The 27,482-nt window shown below is 37.3% G+C and overlaps 1 protein-coding gene across 1 annotated transcript in view; it reads right to left on the bottom strand.

Annotated features, from left to right (window-relative positions):
• Nucleotides 1–7,011: 7,011 nt before the first annotated feature.
• The window catches only part of Ae2 (Anion exchanger 2), a 32,973-nt gene continuing 12,502 nt past the window's right edge, over nucleotides 7,012–27,482 (bottom strand). Inside the window, exons 2-14 of the mRNA XM_068359924.1 lie at nucleotides 25,116–25,317; nucleotides 23,830–24,058; nucleotides 16,122–16,316; nucleotides 15,627–15,933; nucleotides 15,151–15,396; nucleotides 14,761–14,909; nucleotides 13,982–14,238; nucleotides 13,486–13,675; nucleotides 12,583–12,839; nucleotides 11,432–11,646; nucleotides 11,023–11,231; nucleotides 9,501–9,674; nucleotides 7,012–9,368 (exon numbers count right to left, since the gene is read on the bottom strand). Coding sequence (XP_068216025.1) covers nucleotides 9,261–9,368; nucleotides 9,501–9,674; nucleotides 11,023–11,231; nucleotides 11,432–11,646; nucleotides 12,583–12,839; nucleotides 13,486–13,675; nucleotides 13,982–14,238; nucleotides 14,761–14,909; nucleotides 15,151–15,396; nucleotides 15,627–15,933; nucleotides 16,122–16,316; nucleotides 23,830–24,058; nucleotides 25,116–25,317 — 2,738 coding nt within the window. The 3' untranslated portion in view covers nucleotides 7,012–9,260. The remainder of the gene's footprint in view (nucleotides 9,369–9,500; nucleotides 9,675–11,022; nucleotides 11,232–11,431; nucleotides 11,647–12,582; nucleotides 12,840–13,485; nucleotides 13,676–13,981; nucleotides 14,239–14,760; nucleotides 14,910–15,150; nucleotides 15,397–15,626; nucleotides 15,934–16,121; nucleotides 16,317–23,829; nucleotides 24,059–25,115; nucleotides 25,318–27,482) is intronic.

A 27,482-nucleotide genomic window follows, 5' to 3' on the forward strand; every position in this document is an offset into this window, starting at 1 on the left:
GAGAAGTTTGAAATATTATCTTAATCGCACTGTAGCAACTCCCCCCCTCCCCCCCCCCAGCTGTCAGCCCCGTTCGTCAGCATGGGTAGAATTAAGAGGTGGTTCACCAAGAACACCATATCTTCATGGATTTGCAAAGTTATAGACTGCTCTAAATTCTGATCCTACTCCAACTTAACAACCTACAGCTCACGATGTGAGGCATCAGTATATCCCTTGTATTTAAACGCAATTTCTCACCATTGCAAGTGTTACAAGCGGGCGTGTGGAAGCATCAGACAACCTTTACCGCCCACTATCTACAAGACGTGACCCACAGAAGACTTGATACGTTCTCTATCGGTCCTGTGGGGGCTGCGCATTAAGTGGTTTAAGAATATCTTGGGCTCCTTGTTGGACAAGTAGCAGATGGTTGAGGGCATTGGTCACTCGGGTTAAGTCTGGGATGAATGAATAGAATGACTGGTGCTTTTCTTTTCTTTTATCTTCCTCTCTCCTGGGGAACAGCACCATGGGTACCTCTGCAAGCTGGCTTCATCATCTGCAGGTAATAACCATTTCCCTTGTGTAACCTAGTTTAGTTTATTATTATATACTTGTACACATCCCCAATGCTTCCTGTGAGGTAAGCATTAAGAAACGTCTAGACTGTATATGTAAAGAACATTCCTATTTTTTAACTCAGTAAGCATATTCCATCTCTCACAACCACCATAGGTTGCACAGGCTGCTATTATACTCTCTTTTGTATTATTTAGTGAGGTGTCAAGGTTTTCCTCTAGATGCTGTCTAATACTGTACGGGGAAAACCTGGGTCAATGACCAAGCCAGTGGTCAGACTTACCCCCTCCTAGGTGAGTCATGCCTATAAATAACATAAAGATTGTTATTTAAGGAACAAATGACAAATTTGGAAGTGATTTGTATTTTTCCTAACTAATACAAACCTGTAGTTATTTATATAAATTGTCCCGTTAACACCTGTCCCCTGATAACCCCTGCCTGCAATAAAAAAAAAAAAAAGACGTAGTTCACCGATGAGTGAGTAGATATAGGTGGCTGGGTCCTCTGCCTACCCACTACAGTGGTTAGGTTTGGTTGCCACCTTGCATTAAAAGTTTAATGGCTAATCTTTCAGCTTCACCGAAAGAATATCCATATAAATAACTAGAGGTTTTTAGATGGGAAAATCACATTATTTCCAAACTTGCTAGCAAGAGGAGGTTCATTTTGCACTTGCTAAGGAATCGGTAATGTCACTCCAATGAGTAAATGTGTTTGCGGTTGCTCCAGCCCAGATGTTCCAGGGAAGATAGATGCTCAAGCAGTCCCTGGTAGTCTTTTGCTGTGGGGGATTCCTTTTTCAAGAAGGTTGCAGTCTTCAACCTTTGTAATGTCTTGTAATGATAACACTTTTCCTTGGACCATGTCTATACACATCCCCAAGTAGACAAGGTTCTGACGGTGCAATGAATTATGGTTTGTTTCATATTCATTTAATACATTTTTTATAGCCCTTAAGTCCCCCCCCCCCAAAAAAAAAAAAAAAAAAAAAAAAATACCTCGATCTGTTATCATTTCTTTTAACAGGTAATGACAGCAAGACCCTACCCCCAGTAGGGGACAAGTAGAGGTACTAGAATAGGAGTAATTTTTCATAATCCTGCACCTGTTTACATTGCTAGTCAGCCTGGTGAAGACTGTTAAAAGTAGGTTTGCTTGGAGATTCTAGTTAGCATTACATTCAAGTAGAGAAGCTTACTACAGATATTTGACTGTGTATATTGACAGAAATTCCCAAGTGTGAGGGATTTGACAAAAACTGTTGTGAATTAGCCCAAACAGTGGACAGCGGGAACGAAACTATATTAGACATAGGAATAGATTCTCAACAGTGATGCAGTGGAACAATTTAGACATTTCTTAATGATGTTTATTGAACTGGTACTCATCAAGTTGGCCTAGTTTGCCGCATAAATTGTGAATAGCATACTGTATCTTATTTTTTGTGTGTGTGACTTTGCAATCAAGAGGAGGGGCTTAAAAAAAAAACACTGTTATTAGTGGTCTCAACTCTTATCCATTTTCATGGGTGTAGAATAACCCTGACATATTATCACCGAGGACTGTAAGCCTTTTTTGTCGTCTTTTTGATGTAGAGGTGAGAATGTAGTCAGGTTCAATGCGCAATCTTGTTTTAAAATCCCTTTGATCTTGAGGCAAGCTAATTTAACTTATATTTGAATTTAGCCCAAATAGATACACGGTTAGGTGTGCCTCTGTTTATACTTGTATATGGAACCCATACGAGTATCCAGCATGAGAATTTTTTTTTTTTTTTTTCTTTGGTTATTCAAATATTTTTTTTATCTTGTTAATATGAGGGTGGAGTGTAAAGGGATATAAATTTTTCTTTACGTTATTGCTTATTAAAATTTGACAAAAAAATTTTATTGTTGACCAAATTATTTGTCTTTTTTTTTCTTATTAAATCTGTTTCTAATAAGTCTCTTTTATAGTATTTTTTTCTCAGGAATGAAATAAAATTACTTTCCCTTTATCTTATAAACTGGAAGTGTTTCCTTCCCCTGTAAATGTCCCCTTCTCAGCCACTAATTTTCTTTTTTATCCTTAGTATCATTGCTTTTCTTTGTCTAAGAAGCTGTTTCCGACCAAAGACGGGAAAGGCATCAAGTCCTCCAGGGGAGGAAAATTTCCTAGAAGCGGCCGAGGCCGCAAATTCTAGGAAAGACATTCCCCTTGCTTGTCCACCAGTGGGGGGATGCCTACAAAGTTGCTGGGACAGGTGGAAGCAACTCAGGGCCGAGCCCTGGACAATCTTCACGATTTGTTCAAGGTATCGCGTCCTGTTCACAACATCTGTCCCTCCTCTGATCAGGAATCCAGTATCAATAGACTCCTTTACCATGGGATCGGCAAAGGGGCTAGCCCTCCGGGCATTAGTCTAGACCCTGTTGAAGAAGGGCGCCCTCCAAGATTTCCTCGACGAGTCCCCAGGCTTCTTCACTCAACTCTTTCTTGTGAAAAAGGCGTCTGGAGGCTGGAGACCCGTCATCAACCTCTCGGCTCTGTACAAGTTTGTCAAGCAAACTCCGTTCAGCAAGGAGACGGCAGACACAGTCAGACAAGCGGTAAAACCACGGAACTTGATGTGCACACTGGACCTAAAGGACGCGTACTTCCAGATCCCAATCCATCCGTCTTCAAGGAAGTACTGTACTTAAGATTCAGCCTGGAAAACAGGAAATACCAGTTCAAGGTGCTGTGCTTTGGTCTTTCCACAGCACCTCAAGTTTTCACCAGTGTTCACCCTAGTATCATCTTGGGAACTCAGGATTGGCATCCTTCTCCTCCGTTATCTGAACGACTGGCTAATCCTAGCGGACTCGATGGGAACCCTTCTTCAACACCGAGACAAACTTCTGAGGCTTTTCCAAGATCTGGGGATGATGGTAAACCACGAGAAGTCCGCTCTGCTTCCTATGCATAGACTGGTATACCTAGGAATGATAGTAGACACCAACTCCACAAAGCCTTCCCATCAGACGACAGGATAATGAGGCTGAGAAAGGTTGCAAGACCCTTTCTCAGACGGGAAGAGCTTCCAGCCCAGACGTGGTTAGTCTTCTCGGACACCTTTCATCTCTGGCCCATCTAGTTCCTAATGGTCACCTTAGGATACGATCTCTCCAGTGGCGACTCGAGTCACGGTGGAATCAGACCTTTGACTCCCCGGACATCTTGATCCCCATGGAATCAGCGGAACAGACAGACCTGGAATGATAGGTGTCAGATGAGTACCTATGAAAGGGAGTGGATCTTCTCGTTCTCCTCCAGATTTGATGCTGTGCTGCACCACACGACCTCAGGCCTCTGTTCAGAGTCAGAAGTGTACCTCTAACATAAATCTCTTAAAAGATGAAGGCTGTCTTTCTGGGCCTTCAAGTTCCACTAGTTCCTGCCGGGCAACTCAGTGGTGGTGATGAGTGACATCACCACAGTAGTGGCTTACATCAACAAACAAGGCGGTACCTTTTCACAGCTCCTATCCCATCTAGCAGTAGAGATACTGAGATGGGCCGAGATTCACTCGATACCACTATCATCACACTTCATTCCGGGCAAGAGGAATGTGGTCGTTTTCAACCTGAGCAGAGCATCTCAGATGGTGAGTACTGAGTGGTCTTTGGATCATCTAGTAGCCAACAAAGTCATGACTTTGTGGGGTTCTCAGACTGTGGATCTCTTCGCAACGGCCCTGAAATTCAGGCTCCCGTTGTACTGCTCCCCAGTCCCAGACCCCAAGGCTCTCTGGCAAGGTGCATTCCAACAGTGGTGGGACAACATTGACGTTTACGCCTTTCCCCCGTTAAGTCTAATGAGGAGGGTACTCGACAAGGCCAGAACATCGGTCAACCTCTCAATATGACTCTCATAGCTCCGTTATGGCATCATGCGGAATGGTTTCCGGAATTTTTGCACCTCCTGATGGAGTCTTCAGAAGAACTCCCTCCACAACACGATCTACCCAAACAACCACATGTCAACATCTTCCACAAAGCTGTAACTTCGCTACGACTTCACGCCTGGAGACTATCCAGCATCTCCTCACTCAGAGATGATTTTCGCAACAAGTTGCGAGCAGAATGTCAGGGTACTTGCGGAAATCATCAGCAGCAGTCTACTAGGCAAAGTTGAAAATCTTCTGTGGTTAGTCGTGGAAGGGGTATCTCTCCTCTTGATGCCACTATTTCAGCAATAGTGGAGTTCCTCGTGTATTTGCGTGAGGAAATGTACCTTTCAGTCTCGGCAGTTAAAGGCTATCGCTCAGCCTTAAGCCTAGCCCTTAGACTCAACGGAATTGGTATTTCCTCATCGCTAGAACTTTCTTTACTCATACGGAGTTACAAACTTATCTGTCCTCAGTCTGAAATGAGACCTCCCCCATGGAGCGTGGTTCGAGTTCTCAGGTCTCTAAAGAGACCTCCCCCATGGAGCGTGGTTCGAGTTCTCAGGTCTCTAAAGAGACCTCCCCTCCCTATGAACCATTACCCCAGGCAACAGATCACCACCTCACTTGGAAGACGGTGTTCTTACTATCTTTAGCTTCGGCCAAACGAGTTAGTGAACTTCATGGTCTCTCGTACGACATCGGCCATTCAAGAGCATATGACATCGCCCATTCAAGAGGATGGGGAGAGGTAACGTTCGGCTTCTTCCCTGAGTTTGTAGCCAAGACTCAGAATCCAGGAGTAGCAAATCCCCGATTCGACTCCTTCGGGATTTCAAGTCTCCACTCTGTAACTGATAACCCTGATCATCTCTTAGCCTAGGGAAGTTTGAGGCTGTATCGTCCCCCTGAATCCGGACCCTCCTCCACATCGCCCCAAAGCCCACGATGTCAGGGGCGTCTACGTCTCTGGCTTTCAAAAGAAATTTCTCTGTGACACAGGTTGTACAGGCTGGGGTGTGGAAACGTCAAAATACATTCACAGCCCACTACCTGCAAGACGTGACTCAAAGGAGGTTTGATACCTTCTCTATCGACCCTGGTAGCTACACAACAGCTAGTATAATACCTCAAGTAGCAGAAGGTTGAGGGCACTGTTACCTGGTTTTAGTCTGCATGAATGAAAAGGTTTGACTTGCTCTTATTCTTTTCTTCATCCTCCCCTCTCTTGGGGAAAGCAGCATCCTGGGTTCTCTGCATAAGATGACCTCAAACCACTGCAGGTAAACCATGCTTCCATGTGTCCCTAGTATTGAGCTAATACTGACGCGTTCCCATACCTTGGCGAGGTGGTACTGTATTGGGAAAGTCTTGGTTACAACAGTGTTTTCCTAAAAGGACTTGGAATAACTTTTACCTTGACAGTCACACTTCTAAACATCTCAACACACAGCTTGCGTAAGCTGCGGATATTGCGTAGCATGGTTTAGCGAGGTGCTAGGACTCCTTACTTTTGGTACAAACCTATTCAAAAGGAGGCCCCGGGTAATTATTGCTAATAGTCCATGTGTCCTAACACACCACTTAATCTTGGAGGGAAGGAAGAGCATTTAGGCAGTGACCACCATGTCCAGTGCCAACTATACAGTTTCCATTTACTTGAACTGCAGGAAAATTGCAACTGTCTGGTTGTTTACCACTGACATAGTTAAGGTTTTGTTGTAGCATACAGTATTTCACCTGGCGAGTTATGAGAGGAATGGAGACTTGCTTTTGAATTACTTCGATTTTTACAATCTTTTTTAAAAAGCAATCACTCAGTGATAGTTAGAACATACATTCTCCAATCTAAAAGAAATGACCGAGCCTTATTTGTATTAGGTTGATTGCATCTTTGGTTCCGGTAAATTAATTGCCTCTTTTTCAATTGGAATTATTGGTTCAGGCCATACCAATTCGTACAAGGGAGACCACTCAGTCTAACAAGCATAAGAAGAAAATGGCACTACTTTTTAGGGCCTTTTAAGGCTAAGCAGTCATGTCTTGCTGTTCCTCCTGTTACCTCCATGGCTAAATCTTCTCTCCAGAATCTTGATCAACAAAGATAGTTTGTGGCAGAGAAAATCAAGATTTAAAATTTTTTAATGGTATAGTTAATTTCATTTATGATCATCTACTTCATTCACTTTTATTCAAGTGGATCCACTCTGAAGTGTTTTGTATTACAGGGTAATTGTGAAAAGTGAGATGATGATGATGATTGTGAAATTAGTAATGTCTTTGTTATTACAGGGGAATAAGGTTATTGAAAAATTCTAAAAGTGCAGTACAGTATTTTGAATTGGGGGAACTTGACACCATACTACTGTAGTTTTTAATACAACAACCTTTCTCTTGTCATATTTTGTCTCTACCAGTAATAGTTGGCCTTGCAATTTTTAAGATATATATCTTTTGTTTCACACATTTATACTCTTGGCATTTCATAAGATTTACTGCCCTATCAAATTATTGTATACAAAGAGGTGAAAAGTGATATAAATTTTAACCAGTCATCTTTTTATTATACTGTACCATGTTCAAGCGACTGATTAATCTGAATAATTATGTACATAAAACAAAATAATTATCAAATTTGATAAAATCTGATCAACTATATAACCTTCAGATTCCATATATTACAATATAAATGGACACCCATGCTACATCAGTATTAATTTTCTTACGTAGCATGAAGCACATTGAACAATCTCTCAGAGCTAATGGACAACATTTAACCTTTTTTATGCATTTCATAAATAAATCCTTCAAAAGCTGTTCTCAATACTTGCCACTTTACATACCTAGTGTAAACACTTACATAAGATATATATTTCATATATCCAGAAATGTTAAAATTGGCATCACTTGAGTATTGATCAGTCCTAGAACCTAAAACCATAGATGTGGGAAATTTTCTCAGAAAAACAAATACAATAAAATATTTGGCACTCCAAAAACTATTACCGAAACTCATTCATCTATTAACTGTAAGTTGATGGTCATAAAGGTACATATTGTAACAATGCAAGTTGAACCGAAAATAATTCACACCAATACAACAAAACTAAAAGTTATTCTAAATGAGGTTCTTGACAACGGCTTGGGGGATTAAAGTAGTGTAACGCCTATATAATTCTGAAAAATCAAGTCGTACGCCTATATAATTCTGATAATTCAAGTCCGCTTACTCGTAATAAGATCACCAATGACCATTTCTCTATGCCCTTATATTCCCCTCAAATATACACTGTAAATCCAGACTATTTGCAGTAGCTCACAACAGGAACTAGGGAAAATAATCCCTTTTTAGCTCTTGAAGACAGTCATAAAGAATATGACATAACTGCCTTTGAGTATCCAGGGTTATATAAAAAAAATCAGTGTCCTAACAATAACAGTGATTCCTTGCTATGTATAATTGGGCTTAGAACAATAAAAATTAACTTGTTAATATGAATGGTACTCGCATCAATAAATATATACTTACAATATATATGAGCACCAAATTACAATATCACCTTAGCTATAGTCCTTATAACAAGGTGGAAACATGACTTCATATTACATCTTGTTATAAAATCCAGACTGTTTGCAGTAGCTCACAACAGGAACTAGGAATAAAATCCCTTTTTAGCTCTTGAAGACAGTCATAAAAAATATGACATAACTGCCTTTGAGTATCCAGGGTTATCACTTATAAAAAATCAGTGTCCTAACAATAACTGTGATTCCTTGCTATGTCTAATTGGGCTTAGAACAATAAAAATGAACTGTGTTAATTTGAATGGTACTCGCATCAATAAATATATGCTTACAATATATATGAGCACCAAATTACAATATCACCTTAGCTATAGTCCTTATAACAAGGTGGAAACATGACTTCATATTACATCTTGTTATAAGATCTGACAGAATTTTATATATGTATTTCAATTGAGCACTTCCAGTCCTTTACATATACTTATTTATAATGTATATATAAATGTATATCTATACAAGTATATATGTATATATACTGCATTCTCATATATTCACATCACTTTCTCACTCATCGACAGCCTTAATCTTCTTGCTGAGGAAATATGGGCAAGCATTCTCAGAGTATACACAATTCAGCACCACACAATGGAATGGCAAGTCTTGTACTATTGTCACAACATGAATGAATTCACTTAGGCCAACCTGGGCTGGGTTTTTCATATCACATTTTCTGTTGTACAGCCTTGGTTATCTCTACATTAGTAAAATAATGATCATGCTGCTTAGGGGATACTTGATTAGACCTCAAACTTAACAATGGTAATGTACATTGCTCAAGAGCATCTCTATAAAGACCAAATAGGCTTAAAAAATCTAGAAATTTGCTTGAAAAGTTCTCAAGGGTAATATTGTTGGTTCGGATTCAGTCATAACCTTAGTGAAGATATAAATTTGATCTACAATGGAAAAAAAATTATGAAAACAAAATGGTAATTGCACTTTACATGACTAGAGCCTCTATCTGCTACAGTACAATCTATTGGAAGACTTAAATGATTAGATTGTGTTTAGAAATGAAATCTTTGATCATTAAGATTATTTTTGCACTCGCTATAGAAATTCCTGCAGTAAAAATTAAAATCAACGACTTATTTCTGTTAGTCACATAACGGCTGGAAGACTTAAGGAATGTACGTATGAGCTGTGAAACAGCTGCACAACAGATCTATATTTCTTAAAAATCTCACAAGTGCTGATGAACTTCTCAGCTTTGGTGGACATGATCAATGTGAGTGGGTAGGCTGTGAGTCTCCTCGAAGAAGTCAGGCTCTCCATCGTCATTCATGCTAGCGTTAGCATCTTTGCCATCAAGCTGTAAACAGAAAAGCAACAATATTTTCAGTCCTTCATTTTCAAAATTCAATGGTCTCATAGTTTATAGTAAATAATTTTTTTTTTAGCAGTACAGTGTGTACTTCAAAAGCTTACAAAGAGTAATACTTACAGAACTGAGCTCTGTGCCATTAAAAGCATACGGAAGAAGATACAATCTGATGGGAATGAGGAACATCAATACAAATGGGAAGCAGAGTGCAGCAGGAGATTGCTTAACAATCCACAAGACAGCTAGAAGGATAAGTTGGACTCCAGTGAAAGCATGCATCTTCCATGTGCGGACCTGGAAGAGGAAAAATTGAGCTATTAGTTTGTTGAGTAACGACCATAAAAATGACACAAATAATTCATCAATTACTATGTTCGTACAACAGCAACAACTAGAAAAATGTCACAAATGATTCATCAATTACTGTGTTCTTACAACAGCTCTTAAAATATTGGGCCACACTGTGGTTAAGCACAACGATGCTTCTTTTCTTGGATTTAGTTATTTTTAAATTACAGAACAGTAGCTATTTTAAAGGAGGCAGAAATAGAATTAAAGCAAAGGTATCCGTGTGTTCTTACAACAGCTCTTAAAATTTTGGGCCACACTGTGGTTAAGCACAACGATGCTTCTTTTCTTGGATTTAATTACTTTTAAATTACAGAACAGTAGCTATTTTAAAGGAGGCAGAAATAAAATTAAAGCAAAGGTATCCGTAAAAATTCTTCGACTGCAGTAATTTGTGCAATACTTGCAAGAATGGAAATTACCTCATCTGTATATTCAATAGCACAAAAATTTAATCTGACTTTAGTCATATCATGTGTATATATATATATATATATATATATATATATATATATATATATATATATATATATATATATATATATATATATATATATATATATATATATATATATATATATATATATATATATATATACATACTAAAGGCATATCTTATTTAGATACTACCACTGGTAGTAAAAGCATCATTATATCTCTATATCAAGAATATTGAGGCAGTTTGAATTTTATAAATGCTAAACCTTCCAATGTAAAAAAAGCAAAATTAAAGCAACAACACTTGATTCCCTAGGTAACCAATGAAAACTGCAGAGAACTTGGCACTAATATTGTCATTGGTATATCTTCATAAACTTAGTTCTACGTTCTAATGGTTTCCCAGCCTATGCATTCACAGTCATTATCATTGCCAAAAAAATATGTTTTACTATCTTCAAGTATTTCTATATTAACTGAAAGCAGCTCTGAGACATTTCCTAATCTTTTAGAGCTCTCTAGAAGCCATGCATTGCTTCACACAGTTAAAGGATCTCACTTATCACTTAAAACTCCACTCAGTGGTGAACAACTTACAAGTTGTACTTCTCCATGCAAGACCTGGGAAGAACCAAGGTATTATGGACTCTATTCACTTTACAATGAATCAATCCCTCAAACAATTGCTAGACTTTTCATTTTATCATTTGAACCATAATGTTTGTTAGTATGTTCAAGATCAGGTAAAATTAGGAGCAACAGTCGTCTGTGACAGAAGTTGAATTGATATTATCGAGATATGAAAGAGTTATTTCATTAGTTTGCAAATTTTAAAGGTTACTTGAACCAAACTGACCTTCTTAACATATGGGACATTAGGATGATGTTTTACAGGCATAAGGACTAGCATCAAACGTTCAATGAATTGAATACCAGCAGTGGCTGATATTCCCATGTACAAGAAAATGCCCAATAATACAGCTTTCGGCACCAAGTTGAGAGCAGCGGTTAGGAATACTGCCAGTCCAACCATCAATGAAACAAGGGAGGCACTGACTCGTTGTTCTGAAATAAGTATTTTTTTATAAATACACATATATAATTTAGCTAATAATTATAATGAAATTCTAAAGAAAAATCTATACCCATTTTTCTTTTTAACCTCAAGAGTGTAATGCTTTGAATTTTCACTATGCATAGTAATAAAGAAAATATCCCTTGTATTTTGAACAAGTAAATGACAACTGAAACAAATTCAAACTCACCAATAACACCCTGAACTTTAGGGGATTCACCAGGAGCTTGTGTAGTGCTCATGACAGTAAGAGCAGATACGTGAGAGATTGTTCTTACACAAGCAGGACCCATGAAAGGAGCACCAAAGATGCCGGCTACGAAGTTGATAACACCAGAAAGAACCAAATCCCAATGGAATCCTGATCCCTTCACCATGTTCTTCTCGGGCTTACCCAAAATGAGACTGGAAGAAAATTTTTAATTTATTTATAATGATATGGGCTTCATATACAGTGCTAGTAGTAAATAGCTTACTAGCAAATAAAGTTTCTCTTTTTACTACAGTTTGATTTTCACTGAAAACACTGAATTTATCAACTAGAGGACTGAGTTGGGTGTCTTACTTCACAGAAATGCCTATTACTAGATTAAAATGAAGCCTAATAATGTAGACAATTCCCATTACAAAAAAAAAAATGGCCATGAAAGACTATCTTGAAACACCAACAACAACTTTGCTTAGAATTTCATGAAAAAATTATACATCTTTAGTGACTTATAAGTGAAGTATTTATTTTGAAAATTAAAGAGATACGGATACTTTTTCCTTACCTACCTATATCTATTGTATCACCTTATAAAGTACAGTTGAACTTATGATTACAGTATTCATCATACATGTCCCCTAGTAAGTGATAAATTTATTTTTAGAAAAGTTGATATTTTATCCCTACTGATTAACAAAAATCTAATCCAATTATCTATTAATATCAATAGATTTTTATCAAATTTCCTATCCGAACGTAGCTAGTACACTTTATCATACCACATTACATAAGTAATAGTCCTTTAAATATATATGCTACATATAACAGAAGTAAATCTCCTAAATAAGAACTTTTTAAGAATTTTGAATATGAATCTGTGTGCAATAAAATGAAAATATTTTGAATAAGTGCAAAATAATAAAATTTAAATAAAATCAGAGATATTTGATATAAATAGCTATAAGAAAACATGCATAGGCTAGCTCGCTAATGTTGGAAAGATCAGAGTTGGGGGTTTGGGCTATGAGCTGGATGCCATGGAATGCATCTCATTCTTGTGTAGGAGACTTACTACAGCCATCAAATATTAAAAATTAATGTATAAAAGTATGCCCTTCTAGATATAAACTTACTGGCAAATATTTCCTTCCAGGAAAACAAGGCACAGCAGCAAAAGAGATGCAGGAGCGGAGGCAAACATACACCACACTGGAAGGGTTGAAACAACACCGAATGGATTGATAACCCAACCTCTGATTGCAGGGTTGGAGGGTGTGAGTCCTTCAGGCATGGTGAGCTTGTCTGTGTAGGTGTCATCAATTAGGTAATCCAAAGAAACCATCAAAACAATGGAGAGTGGCACACCAAAATCACCAAGGGCTCTTCTGATCTGTAAATAAAAGAATTTACAATGAATTTACAATTTTTTTTAAATCCTTATTTGCACACTTGATAAGTATATAATTATGCTCAGTACTGTAGTTAGAAAATTTGCCACAGAAAAAAATAGACATTACTATCACTGTAAAATTAAAAATGTAAAGCTTGCTGTCAGAAAAATAAAGATTTTTAGTGGAAAGTAAAATAAGAACATCCCATTTAAGTCCATCTTAACTGCATCTATCTTAAAATATTTTAAAACGCACTGTTTTATCGTCATTACGTTAGGTTTCTAACGTACAATAACGGATGAGGTACTGTACTGTACATAAATGTATATAGAGCTGTACTCCACATGGAAGCTTGTTAATGCTGGAACATATGTTCAGTATAGGGAACACTTTGAAGTTGCACCATAAGGCAAAATTCCAAATTAAGTTAAAAATCCATTGTGTCATATTACTTGAGCCAACCAACAACGTAGGGTGGAGTGTTACTGTACTATATTATATTTGCATGGAAATAAACTTATCTAAAACAAAGGTTTTAGACAATGATAATATACATTAGTCTTGACAGTCAAAGACATAAATACAGTACTGTATCTAATTTTCATACTGCAACAATAAAATAGCTAAAGATAACACCATACTCACACTTCTGCCGAGGAATTTTGAGTTACGGAAATGTTTCAGTTTGTAGGCAATGATGAAGGTTCCAATCATGAGAATCAAGGAGAGGAGAGAGGTGTTAGGCTGGGCTGAGAGAACCAAATCGGGCTCTATTTCAGTGCCGTTTTCATTGGTTCCATTCATGAGGGTCCCATTCACAAGAATACCATTGACACTGAAAATAAAAGTTTTCCAGTTACTAGAATGAATTCATTACCACACATTTAGTTAATTACATGAGAAATTATATGAGAAAGCTATATAGTTACCAAGTGTGTATATCAACAGAATATTATCCAAGTTTCAAGAAAGAAAATAAACCAGCTAATTTGATTCAATAGAAATTACAAGTAAAAATCTATACAGGAGAGTACATAGTACATGCCAATATTTGTATAGAATAAAATTTATACACCATTAAATATATTATCATAAAATAGCACATTTGGTTCTAAGTTGAGTAAAATATACTATCACATACATTTGGCTACTGTTGGCATCTGTGAATCCGTATGTTGCTTGCAGAGGATGCAGTTTGAAAACTTCGGCCAATTTAGCAAAGGCCTCGTAGATGAAAATAAGGCACACGAGAGTTGAGAAAATCTCTTCCGTAAATCTGGTGAATTTTTTAACAATGACTACAGCCTCGAAGGCAACGATGATTATGCAAAAGACAGTCATCCAGATGCCAATCCAGACTCTCATGGCCAAGAAATCCAATTCATTCGACATGCAAAACTGAAAAATATTAATTACGAAGATCAGTAAATAGTATGAAATAAAGGGATTTTGACGAAGGAAAAATCTATTTCTGGGGAGAGACCTGTGACGCCCGGTGAAAAGGGTCCTTCTTTACACTTTTCTGATATAAATCTTCCAAATATACCAGAGAAAGATAAAAGTATGGAATGCAGAGGTTACTACCCTCGCGCGAGCACCTCATGGGTGTCGTGTATACATCAGGGGCGTGTGAAAACCACTATTCACAGGCTGTCTCCCATTTAGATAATTCCTTCGAAGTTTTTTTTTTTTTTTTTTTTTGGTGGTGGTTTCAAAATCTTGCTATTTTTAGTTGATGTACTCTGAGGTAACTGCTATTACATCTTCCACATGCTACTAAAACAAAACTTGGCTACAATACTTGCTCATCCACATACAGTAATGTAGTCACTGTTTAAAAAAACTATTAAGAAAGGAGCAGTGTCAGAAACTATCTAATTAAAAGAAAAATATATTTATATCAAAATGTGTGTATCTTACCTTGTAAAGACTTATGTCAAATATCATAAGCGGTCCAGTAGCTCCAACAATTAGCAACGGTTGAGCAGCAAAGAGAGAGAAGATTAATCCATTGACCATGGAAATGAGCAGTGTCTCCCCTACGCCAATGTAATTTTTAGTCTGATCACCTGAAATTATAACGGCAGTTAGTCACTGTAATGCTAAATTATATTTGATTGAGGAAGATAGGTGGAAAAAAGGCAATAGTAAAAACTAAAAGAAGACATTTTTAAGCTATCATTTAAAGCTTTTCCTTAAGCTCTAAGGTGTCCCGTACAGTACACCCATGAATATATTTCAACTATTTCATGAGCAGCAGTAATTAAAGACCAATATTCAAGTGTTACCAGAATGCCCCGAAGGACTTACCATACATGCCACCGAATGTGATGGCCGGGGAAAGAGCAGCAAAGAATATGAAAATTGTAGTAGCTAAAACCTGGCCACTCAAGCCATCTTTGATATCACTTAGGTAGAGGGGATAACGGGTTTTGATATCCTGAATCATGCCATAGAATGGCTTGCCAGTCCGTATGAGAGGATCACGGGGAGGAGGCTTTCGATCCCCGTCACCTCCATCACCTGCAGAAACTGGCGCCGCAGCTGCTGGGGCTCCTGAAAAAAAGGGGAAAGAACTTGTGAATACAACAAAGGCTTTAATATAAAACAGCTATGTACCAATTAGACAGTTTTTAGAGATTTGGACTGTGAATATGGGTTTGACAGGAATTTTTAGATGACATGCAATCATAAACAAACAGCAAATCTGTTTATACCACTTCCATTTAGGCAATAATGCATAACATTAAATGTAGAAATGAAAATCACTAGTTGAGGGGCTGTACCTTGTTCTGACTGCTTTCGTGCTCGCATGCTTTCCTTCTTTTTCATCATCTGATTTGCCTTGGCTCTGATATCATCGACTGGAACGAGGTCCTTATTGTTCCAGTCAGAAGGCGGAAGGACTATCGAAGCATTTAGGAATTCATTGATAGCCGAGAGTAACTGCCCACGGGAATGTGCACGGTATGCCACTTCATGGAAGCCCTTGTCGGACATAAGGGTGGAGATGGATCGACCCACCTCATGGTAGTCCATTTCGCCATGGAAGGGACCAAGCAAGACGAACATAAACCTCACTGGAATGGGAACCTACCAAAGAGGAGAAATCAAACATTACATTGGTAAAGCAAATCAGTGGTGAAGTTTACATGGACCACTCCAAATATCATTATAGAATACAAATCTTAACAGATGATGATTGATAGATTGATTTGAGGTTTTCTGGCATCCTGTAACAGATGACGAAATAGCGTGAGCATTCGTTAGTTGCTACATACCTCAACTAGGTTATCCATCATGACACCCTCTGCAAGCCTGACGAAGGCGATGGTAGGCTGCTTTAAGAAATCGACGGCACCTACGAGTACGGCCGTGGCTTCAGCTCCTTCTGGGATCTTCTTCAGCAATTCAGTGTTCTTGCGCGCACTTTCTCTGGCTTCTTTCTCTTTCGGGGACATGTCCTCGATGTCAATCTGAAAAGCCAGAACGATGTGTGATTAGACGACAACGTTTTAAATGGTAAAACGTGTAAATAATAATATTTATTTCCATAGTTTATTTTAGAATTGTCCATTATTACGGGGGGTAACATTTTCGGATGGCAGCAGATCGAACCCCTCCCGGGAGCCTGAGTTTAAGCTGTTTACTGGAGAGGCCACTGCTGTGTTCGGGCACCACAGTGGGGGTTGGGCTTATCCAGTTGACGTTCTGGTGAGTATCTATTCTGATGAAGCTGAAACTGGACACCTTTAACCTTTCCCAAACAAAGCTGGTATGATTATGAGAGAGAGAGAGAGAGAGAGAGAGAGAGAGAGAGAGAGAGAGAGAGAGAGAGAGAGAGAGAGAGAGAGGCACACTTTATAAATTATCTACAGTATATTTCATTCTTTAATCCCAAAAGTTAAAAATCTTTTTTCCCCAGCTAAAACAAGTCTCTATTTTTCACTACTGCAAACAAACATGATTTAGGTTAACCTAAAACCACAAACTTTATAACGAGCATGAAGTTGGCGTAGTAAAGACTAATAGGAAACACACCCGCTTCACTTTTTATGAATGAAATGACGTCACCGTCCTTTTTTTTTTCTTTCCAACGGAATTCATTCATACGGCTCTCGTGAATTCAAGAATGAAAGTATTAAAAAAGTGTAATTTGCAAGCGTATACAATAATATAGCGGGTGTTCTGTTTATTAATTAAATCATGCAGAAACGCTCACGTGGGGGTGTGTTCCTCGCTAATGAGTGGCATTCAATTGCAAAGCTCAATTGCAAGACATGCGAAGGTTAAGGTTAAGTTGCATAACTTTTTTTTCTTTTTCTTGCTTGAAACGAAGGAATGGGAATTAGAATACGAGGGATAAATATCAAATTATCATATAACTATGATACAGTGGCGAAATCAGATATGTAAAGTAATATAGAGCTATGTAATTTCTAACGTTAACGTGGAGAGAGAGAGAGAGAGAGAGAGAGAGAGAGAGAGAGAGAGAGAGAGAGAGAGAGAGAGAACCCGGAACCAAGATTATTTAAAGGGAATGCTAGTCCATTTTATATCAACGAAAAAAGAAGAACTTTGAGTCACTCGCTCCATAATTATCATTGAGGTAAATTTAAAACTTTAAAAGTTCAAAGTAGGAGCAAATGTTTTTATGATGAACAGGCTGACATGAGTCTTTTTATAGTTTATATATGACATATCTGTTTCGACGTTGTTACTGTTTTTAGAATGATTTATTGTTAATTTGTTCTCATCATTTATTTATTTCCGTATTTCCTTTCCTCACTGGGCTATTTTTCCCTGTTGGAGTCCTTGGGCTTATAGCATCTTGCTTTTCCAACTACGGTTGTAGCTTGGCTACACACCATGTGGAAGGTTAAAAGTCATAGCCTGTTCGAACCTCATTGTATACATTAATCAGAGAGAGAGAGAGAGAGAGAGAGAGAGAGAGAGAGAGAGAGAGAGAGAGACCACTATGCCCCAGAGATAAATCGTGCTGTTAAAAATCTTAACAGGTGGTACGGTCAGCACTAAATTATAGCTTGGGAAACGACTCGTAATAAAAGAGGGTTAATTAATATTGGGTTTCGCAAATTTCACAAAAGTTCCTATCCATATATGTTGCACTGTAACCTTGCGTAACGTAATGGCCTACAGACAGAAAAACCATTATGCAGTACAGGGAAAATACAACTACTGCATATGCATGCATGTGTGTATACAGTATGTATGTATATATATATATATATATATATATATATATATATATATATATATATATATATATATATATATATATATATATACATATACATATACATATACATATACATATATATATATATATATATATATATATATATATATATATATATATATTATACATATACACATACATGCATATACACCCACTTTCCAATGTGTAGCAAGGTGTGGTTCTATATTATTAGTTCAGCATAAGACATTGCGTCAGTCTAGCCAAGGGCACCTGCACTATAATGCACGTGGAGGCAGAGAGAGAGAGAGAGAGAGAGAGAGAGAGAGAGAGAGAGACACCCCCCCTCACATCTCTACACACGCTCATCCCCTCTCAACACTACAAACTTACTCTGATGATGAAAACAGTTTAAAAGTGACAATGAATTCATGGGCTTTTACCATTTCCAAAATAACTTTTTTTTCAATTCGTATAAAAATAAGGAATTATGAGGGAACATTCAAGAACACAAAACGGGTATATAACTTACTGTCATTAGATTTAAATTTGTAAACAGATGTTAAATCACCCGAGTTGACATTTCAGCCCAAAGATGAAATGTTCGTAACAGGTTCGCCTCAATTTCAAAGGAGATAAGACAGAACAGATATGATCAAACCAATGGCTATGTCAAAACTAGTTGTCAATTTTCTTTCCAAGCCACCTGGGGACTAACATTAGAGAGAGAGAGAGAGAGAGAGAGAGAGAGAGAGAGAGAGAGAGAGAGAGAGAGAGAGAGAGAGAGAGGGGGGGGGGGTACCAATCACCTACATCCATTTTAGAGAGAAATGTGTTTTCTGGTACATAAATTATTTTTACCTGTGCTGTCAAAATCATTCTTCCTTCTATAAACTACTTACTTTGCCATAAAAAAAAAAACTTGGTTGAGTATAACAATTTTCTAACCCATTATTATTATTATTATTATTATTATTATTATTATTATTATTATTATTATTATTATTATTATAAGCTAAGCTATGACCCTAGTTGGAAGAGCAAAATGTCATAAGGGTAAGGGCTCCTACGGGGAAAAATAGCCCAGTGAAGATAGGAAATAAGGAAATAAATAAACTACGAAAGAAGTGATGATCAATCAAAATAAAATATCTGAAGAACAATAACATTAAATTATATCTATCATATATAAACTATAAAACTTAAAACAAAAACAAGAGGAAGAGAAATGAGATGGAACCGAGTGCCCGTGTTTACCCTCAAGCAAGAGAAAGAATAATGATAAAATACTTCAACCAAAAGAGCGTATGAAATGCAGTCACAGTGCCGGGTACAATTGAATAAGCAAATGAATTAACATGAGTTAAATGAATAAACGGGAGCTAAGTAATCAATGATTATATCAAAGGCAACCCAGCACTTAATAATTGAAGTATATCCTAATAAGTTATTAAAATATTACTAATTTACCTCTAATAAACGGAATCAAAGATTGATTGATTGACGAAGATTTCTGGCATCTTGACGCCGAATCCAAGACGGATTTTCAATAGACATATAACGGATGGTTTTATGTTATTACCAGTAAATCGACATTTGACTCATTCACTCGAACTGACTCAACATCTTCGATGAAATAATGGAGGCGACCTTGTGCTTACGAAAAAATACATTTCTTGCGTAAAGCGAACCGTATGTTCCTGTCCTTTCTCTCAAGGGCGATGACGAATGTCGCCGTCAATTTATGCTCTCTCTCTCTCTCTCTCTCTCTCTCTCTCTCTCTCTCTCATTGAAATGTCACTGATATGGATATTGACCTCTAGGTAAAAATTCCCTTGGAACATTGGTCACTAACTTGAACGATTAAAAAATATCGAAATAATTAAATATGCAATCACACACAGAGAGAGAGTGAGAGAGAGAGAGAGAGAGAGAGAGAGAGAGAGAGAGAGGTAAAAACCAAGACTCAATCAGGCTGAAGCATAAGGTTTAAGTGAACATCTATCTATCTGTCAAATACTAGATAAGTTACCGATTATACTTAAAAGCATTTGAGTTTCAAAATATCTGACAACTACAAAAAAACTTTATAATGATAAATTTATACTTTGGGCAGTATCTCTTATTTCATAGTTAATAGTAATATCTATTCTTTCGTGCAGATCTAACAACATATTTCAATGTAGAGCCTAAAATAACGTCTTGTTTTAGTCGCAATATTATTAGCTAGAGCAAAATATGATGGTAGAAAATAGAAAAAGATTGAAAGAGTTACCTCTGCTTCTAAGAAATTCGTAATGATAAGGAGCAAGAGGCAGAGATTGTATTAAAAAAACCCTTAAAGGTCTTCCTGAAGAGTGTTACTATTAAAAAAAATATATAATGAAGCTCAATCGATCACAAGGTTCGATACAAATCCCATACAGCTCAGTCGATCTCAAGTTCGATACAAATACCATACAGCTCTATCGATCTCAAGGTTCGATACAACTGCCATACAGCTCAATCGATCTCGATACAAATACCATACAGCTCAGTCGATCTCAAGGTTCGATACAAGTACCATACAGCTCAGTCGATCTCAAGGTTCGATACCAATACTATACAGCTCAGTCGATCTCAAGGTTCGATAGAAATACCATACAGCTCAGTCGATCTCAAGGTACGATACCAATACCATACAGCTCAGTCGATCTCAAGGTTCGATACCAATACCATACAGCTCAGTCGATCTCAAGGTTCGATACAAATATCATACAGCTCAGTCAATCTCGAGGTTCGATACAAATACCATACAGCTCAGTCGATCTCAAGGTTCGATACAAATACCATACAGCTCAGTCGATCTCAAGGTTCAACACATGACAACTATTCATTCAGTCATTTCCGACAAAAATCTGGTCTTGAAACTCCGCCCTTTAGACTTCCAGTCAGGGTAATTTTGCAATCGTCAACAAGGTTAACTGCTTTTAGCCCGTCTTAAATAATAAGTGGTACCGGACAAAGAATTAGGTGTGTAAATTCCAAAAGGGAACTTCCCCCAGGTAAGGTTTAAAAAAAAAAAAAAAAAAAAAAAAAAAAAAAAAAACAGCAGCTTTACGAAAGACCAGACTAGTTGCCTGCCCACTCTCCAATATGTAACGGAGAGCTTACAAGTTGTCAGAGATTATTAATTTTTTTTTAACTAATTCTTTTTCTTTTCTTTAAAGACTGCTTTTCTGGCCCCATAAAGCAAATTAACCCTACTTTTTACAGGGCCTTCACATTCATTTCATCGTATACACTCGAAGGCATTCAGCATTTAACACCGAATATTTCATTTATTGTAATTTTAAGAGGAATATTTGAACAAAAAAGGGCTTCACTGTTCAACCTATTTGTTTGATTACAGTAAGTTGCACACAGGAATGTTTGTGTGGCTTGCCTTGACTTATGCAAGACACGGGATCTTGCGTTGGCAGCCCGTAAATCACACAGGATAAAAACAGCCACTAAATTTGACGCTTACTGTAAAACCTTTCAGTTAAAGAGAAAAGTCTCCTTAATAAGCTAAAAACGAATTAACTTCTGCCTTTAATAGAGGCTTTGTTACATTAAGAAAAATAAGTATCCTTCCGAGGTAGAGTTTTCACAACTAGGAAGTTGTATGGGGCCGGCTGGCAAAAGGTCTTCCGTGTTCCGACCGATCCTTTAGGCCTAAATATCAGACTCGTTTTCTTCTAGATGTCAAGGTCGAGGCCTTTTGGTTCCTCTTCCATTCACATCCTTCCTTCCTACCTACACCCTTTTTGGGGCCAATTTCATGAAATTATTTTATGATAATGTCATGGTCAGAATAGTTCCGCTAAATGCGGAAGAGACTCCCAAAAATATTGCGAAAATAGGAATTAAGAACTGGTACATGCCTATTTAGGACCTTTTTTTTTTATATATACAACTGATACCTTCCTGTTTTTTTTATATATATAACTGATACCTTCCTCTTTTTTATCACACACCGAAGCCCGCCTGAACAGACTTTTAGTGTCTGATGGAGGGCGAGAAATAAACCCGTAAAAGAAAGTAAAAGTGCAAAACATTGTGTGAAGTTGTAGTAAGTCTTAGAATGATTTCTCCCTTTCTTTGATTTCGTGCAACTACACATTGAAGGTTCGTAAGGATTCCATATATTATCCTTTAAAGCAGAATGGTAATGTGGCAACTTATACTTGCAGAATGGTAATAATGGCAACTTAAATTGCAGAATGGTAATAATGGCAACTTAAATTGCAGATTGGTAATAATGGCAACTTATACTTGCAGAATGGTAATAATGGCAACTTAAATTGCAGAATGGTAATAATGGCAACTTGAATTGCAGAATGGTAATAATGGCAACTTATACTTGCAGAATGGTAATGTGGCAACTTATACTTGCATTTCTTCAAGTACGTCAGTATTGCGATTACATAGCATTTTCAGCTAATAATGATACTTATTATAATTTTAGATAAAGTTCCGTCTGGGTAATTTCTACACAAACTATAGTTGTATAATTCAGAAAAATAATTATCCCTCCCCCCCAAAAAAAAGTGACACCTACTTTTAGAGAACAAACAGAAAGAAACACACTTGAAAAAATGCAGAAATTTTGAAAATAAATTAGCAATATAATAAAGTGCCAACTGAAATGAAGGACCTAGAGAGAGCAATTGACTTTAAGAAGAAACTAAAGACATTACTTTTCACAAGATCATATGATTAGGAAGATGCTACAATCAAAGAATTGTATAAGTTATAATGAAAATGTTTCGTTAGATGATTGATATGGACCCGCCCAAGAAGTAGTTCACTCGACGACTTCAGTGGAGGGTTGGATTTAAACCCAAAACAAGTAAACAAGTAATAGGGTATTATAACTCTATGGGCACGTTTGGGCCACCCGTCTTTCACAAGATCATATGATTAGGAAGATGCTACAATCAAAGAATTGTATAAGTTATAATGAAAATGTTTCGTGAGATGATTGATATGGACCCGCCCGAGAAGTAGTTCACTCGACTTCAGTGGAGGGTTGGATTTAAACCCAAAACAAGTAAACAAGTAATAGGGTATATAATAGTTCACTCGACTTCAGTGGAGGGTTGGATTTAAACCCAAAACAAGTAAACAAGTAATAGGGTATATAATAGTTCACTCGACTTCAGTGGAGGGTTGGATTTAAACCCAAAACAAGTAAACAAGTAATAGGGTATATAATAGTTCACTCGACTTCAGTGGAGGGTTGGATTTAAACCCAAAACAAGTAAACAAGTAATAGGGTATATAATAGTTCACTCGACTTCAGTGGAGGGTTGGATTTAAACCCAAAACAAGTAAACAAGTAATAGGGTATATAATAGTTCACTCGACTTCAGTGGAGGGTTGGATTTAAACCCAAAACAAGTAAACAAGTAATAGGGTATATAATAGTTCACTCGACTTCAGTGGAGGGTTGGATTTAAACCCAAAACAAGTAAACAAGTAATAGGGTATATAATAGTTCACTCGACTTCAGTGGAGGGTTGGATTTAAACCCAAAACAAGTAAACAAGTAATAGGGTATATAATAGTTCACTCGACTTCAGTGGAGGGTTGGATTTAAACCCAAAACAAGTAAACAAGTAATAGAGTATATAATAGTTCACTCGACTTCAGTGGAGGGTTGGATTTAAACCCAAAACAAGTAAACAAGTAATAGGGTATATAACTCTATGGGCACGTTAGGGCCGCATCGTCCATGGACATCTTACCTGTGTATAACGCTCTCCTTTTTCCTCATCTTTATTTTCTTGTTTCTGGTCCTCAGTGACGTTTCCGTTGGAGGTGATGTTGTCCTCTGCCGTGTTCTGACGAAGGAAGCCAGCGAAGGTGTTGACGTGGAATAGGTTGGAGAGGCCAGCTTTGCGAACCGAGGCTCTTAGGCTGCTGCCGCCGTCCAAACTCACTGTAGTAGGTGATGACGTCAATTTCTCTTCGGAGCTGAAGAAATTAATAAAACGGTTTTTGAGCAAAGCGAAAAATCTATTTTTGGGTGAGGTAGCCATGTCGTCCTGATGGAAGTTCCTATTAGGTAGCTTTCTAGGGTATAAAGCTACCTAATAGGAACTTCCATCAGGACGACATGGCCTGAGCCCAAAAAATCACTTTAAGGGCTGTTTTCCTGGTCTTATCACTCATTTGAAAACAAATTATGAAGCGTATTCAGTTCAACAGTGACAACCCCAGCTGGAAAAGCAGGGTGCTATAAGCCCAAGGGCTCCAACGGGGAAAAAATATCCCAGTGAGGAAAGGAAATAAACCATATGATTAAATTATATAAAATACCCTGAGATCAGCAACAACGTTAAAATATGTCATATATAAACTATGAAGAGAGACTCATTTTCAGCCTGTTCAACATAAAACATTCGCTGCAACTTTGAATTACGGCAGTTCAACGATATAAAATTAACTTGTTCACAGAACTTTAATACCATATAAAATATAAAGTTCAAACTTGTAGCGAATGTTTTTAGGTTGAATTGGCTGACTTAAGTCTCGTTTTATAGTTCATTTATGAAAGATATATTTTTATGTTGTTACTGTTCTCATAATTTATTTTATATCGTTCATTACTTCTCTTTTAGTTTATTTATTTCCCTTCCTCGCTGGGCTATTATTTCCCTGTTGGAGCCCTTGGGTTTATAGCGTGCTGCCTTTCGAGCTAGGTATGGGGATCTGCTAATAATAATAATAATAATAATAATGATAATAATAATAATAATAATAATAGTAAATTATAAGTAATAATAACAATAATAATAGTAATAATAATAATAATAATTATAATTAATAATAATAAACAATAATAAAAGATAATTCAAATAATTAATAATAGTAATAAACAATAATAAAAGATAATTCAAATAATTAATAATAAAAATAAACAATAAAAGATAATTCAAATAATTAATAATAATAAACAATAATAAAAGATAATTCAAAGGGCATATAACTCAAAAGAAAGAAAACTGGCCACCAGATTCTAATGACTCACCTTGCAAGGGCACTTTTGGAGCCACGGGAGGGGAGCCTGAAGGATGAGTGGCTGTCACGGATGTGTCTGTGCCTGAGGAGTAGGACGCGAATCACGGCATCGCGTTGGTCCGGTGGGATCTGGTCGCAGGCGACCATCTTGTCAACCACACGGGCCGCGATGCTCGGGAGGTCGCGCTCCTCCAAGTCGAGCAGCACTGCGCCTGAGGAGTAGAGGAGCAGAGGAGACGTTAGGCGAGGGATACTCGTAGGATAGGCTTTAAAAATGTGGAGGTACATGAATGGCAGAGGCAAGGGACAGTGACATTGCCCTAGCAAGCAGGGCAATGCCCTACAGACTGACCATATATTACATGATCAGCGCCCAAGCTAGGACCATGGAGGGCTAGGCAATGGCTGCTGATGACTCAACAGATAGACCTATAGGCTCCTACCCCCCAGCCTTAGTTCACATGGATGGTAAGGTTGCAGATACTAAAGGCACTAGACTATATATTACATGATCAGCGCCCAAGCCACCTATCCAACCAAGCTAGGACCATGGAGGGCTAGGCAATGGCTGCTGATGACTCAACAGATAGACCTATAGGCTCCCCCAACTGACCATATATTACATGATCAGCGGCCAAGCCACCTATCCACCCAAGCTAGGACCAGGGAGGGCCAGGCAATGGCTGCTGATGACTCAACAGATAGCCTATAGGCTTCCCCGATCCCCACCCCCCAACCTTAGTTCACATGGATGGTAAGGTTGCAGATACTAAAGGTACTAACAAGTTTGAGCGGGACTCGAACCCCGGTCTGGCAAATAACCAGGCAGAGAAGTTAAAAATCAGGGATTACTTTTGAACAGAAGTGTTATTGTAATGGGGCTACTTTTAATTATAAGTGTTACTCGTATTGTAATGGGGATCTTTTTGAATGGATGTCTCACTGTAACAGGGACACCTTTGAGTGGAAGTGTTATTGTAATGGGGAAACTTCTAAATGGAAGTGTTACTGTAATGGGGCTAATTTTGAATGAAAGTTATTGTAATGGAGATACTTTTAAATCTAAGTGTTATTGTAATTGGCTACTTTTGAATGTAAATGTTATTGTAATGGGGACACTTTTGAATGGAAGTGTTATTGCAATAAATAAACTTTGATATGGAAGGGTTATTGCAATAAATAAACTTTGATATGGAAGGGTTACCAATTTTAGATTCAAGATCAAAATTATTATGAAGGGAAAGGAACATTGAAAAATTAAGATTGATCAAATAATAATGAATAACATATATATATATATATATATATAATGAGAACTTAAGCTGATTAAACCCAAGTCTACATTTCATAATTCATTAAATTGTACACAATAAACGTGGCCAAATATTTCACATGCATACTAGCGAAAGGGCTTGTCGCCGTGTTCGCGCATGTAAGAAAATGTATTAATACACGAGATCAATTATTTACAAAGCATATACGTAAATAAACGAAATTCGTTCTTAAAAGAGGGACGAATCCCACTTAACACCTCCCAGACTTTTACGTTTAGACCCAGAAACCTTCTAACAATTCGGTTTTAGTGAAGAACTGAAGGACATAATTTCCCTCTATTACATATTACATCTGTGTCTGAGAATATCAGTGCTGTGAAGATAGTGAATGGCACACACACATACACACACACACACACACATATATATATGTATATATATATATATATATATATGCGTAAAAATCACAGGAAAACGTGATTTTCCCTGTGGTTCTTCTGCATATATATATATATATATATACATATATATATATATATATATATATAAAGGGCGTTGCTTCACAAGGCACAAATCCCCGTTGTTAGCAAGTATTTCGAATAGTAGTGCTGGACTTTTAATATATCATATCACAAATAATGACCAATTTCAATGTAAAACATAAATCATAACTGATAAAACCGTTTGGTAATTAAAGACAACCAAAATCTAATCCCGCAATGCAAACACATTTCAGTATATACTTCGGCAACGGGGAATTTCCTAATGGTTTACGCAAGATCTCTACAGACTTTGGGTTTACGCATGGCCTAAAAAAGTCTTTGGTTTGCGTATGATTTCCGCGTATTTCAAGACGACACGGTATTGTATTTTTCCTAATGAAAAATACAATATCCGGATCGGATATCCTACTGTTGCAAGTCATGAGGGTCATTTGTTTAAATTTTCAGGATAATCTACTAATAACTTTAAGTGGAATCATGTAAAAAAAAAGACTTTAACCGATGCAAATGATTCCTTGAATATTTCTTTCCTTCCTCTAGTTTGCTTTTAGAGGTTCTAAATTGTTTGGCTTTCATCAATCACTTCCCCTAGTTTGCTTT

Source organism: Palaemon carinicauda, chromosome 36, assembly GCF_036898095.1.
Source record: "Palaemon carinicauda isolate YSFRI2023 chromosome 36, ASM3689809v2, whole genome shotgun sequence".
NCBI classification, from domain to species: domain Eukaryota; kingdom Metazoa; phylum Arthropoda; class Malacostraca; order Decapoda; family Palaemonidae; genus Palaemon; species Palaemon carinicauda.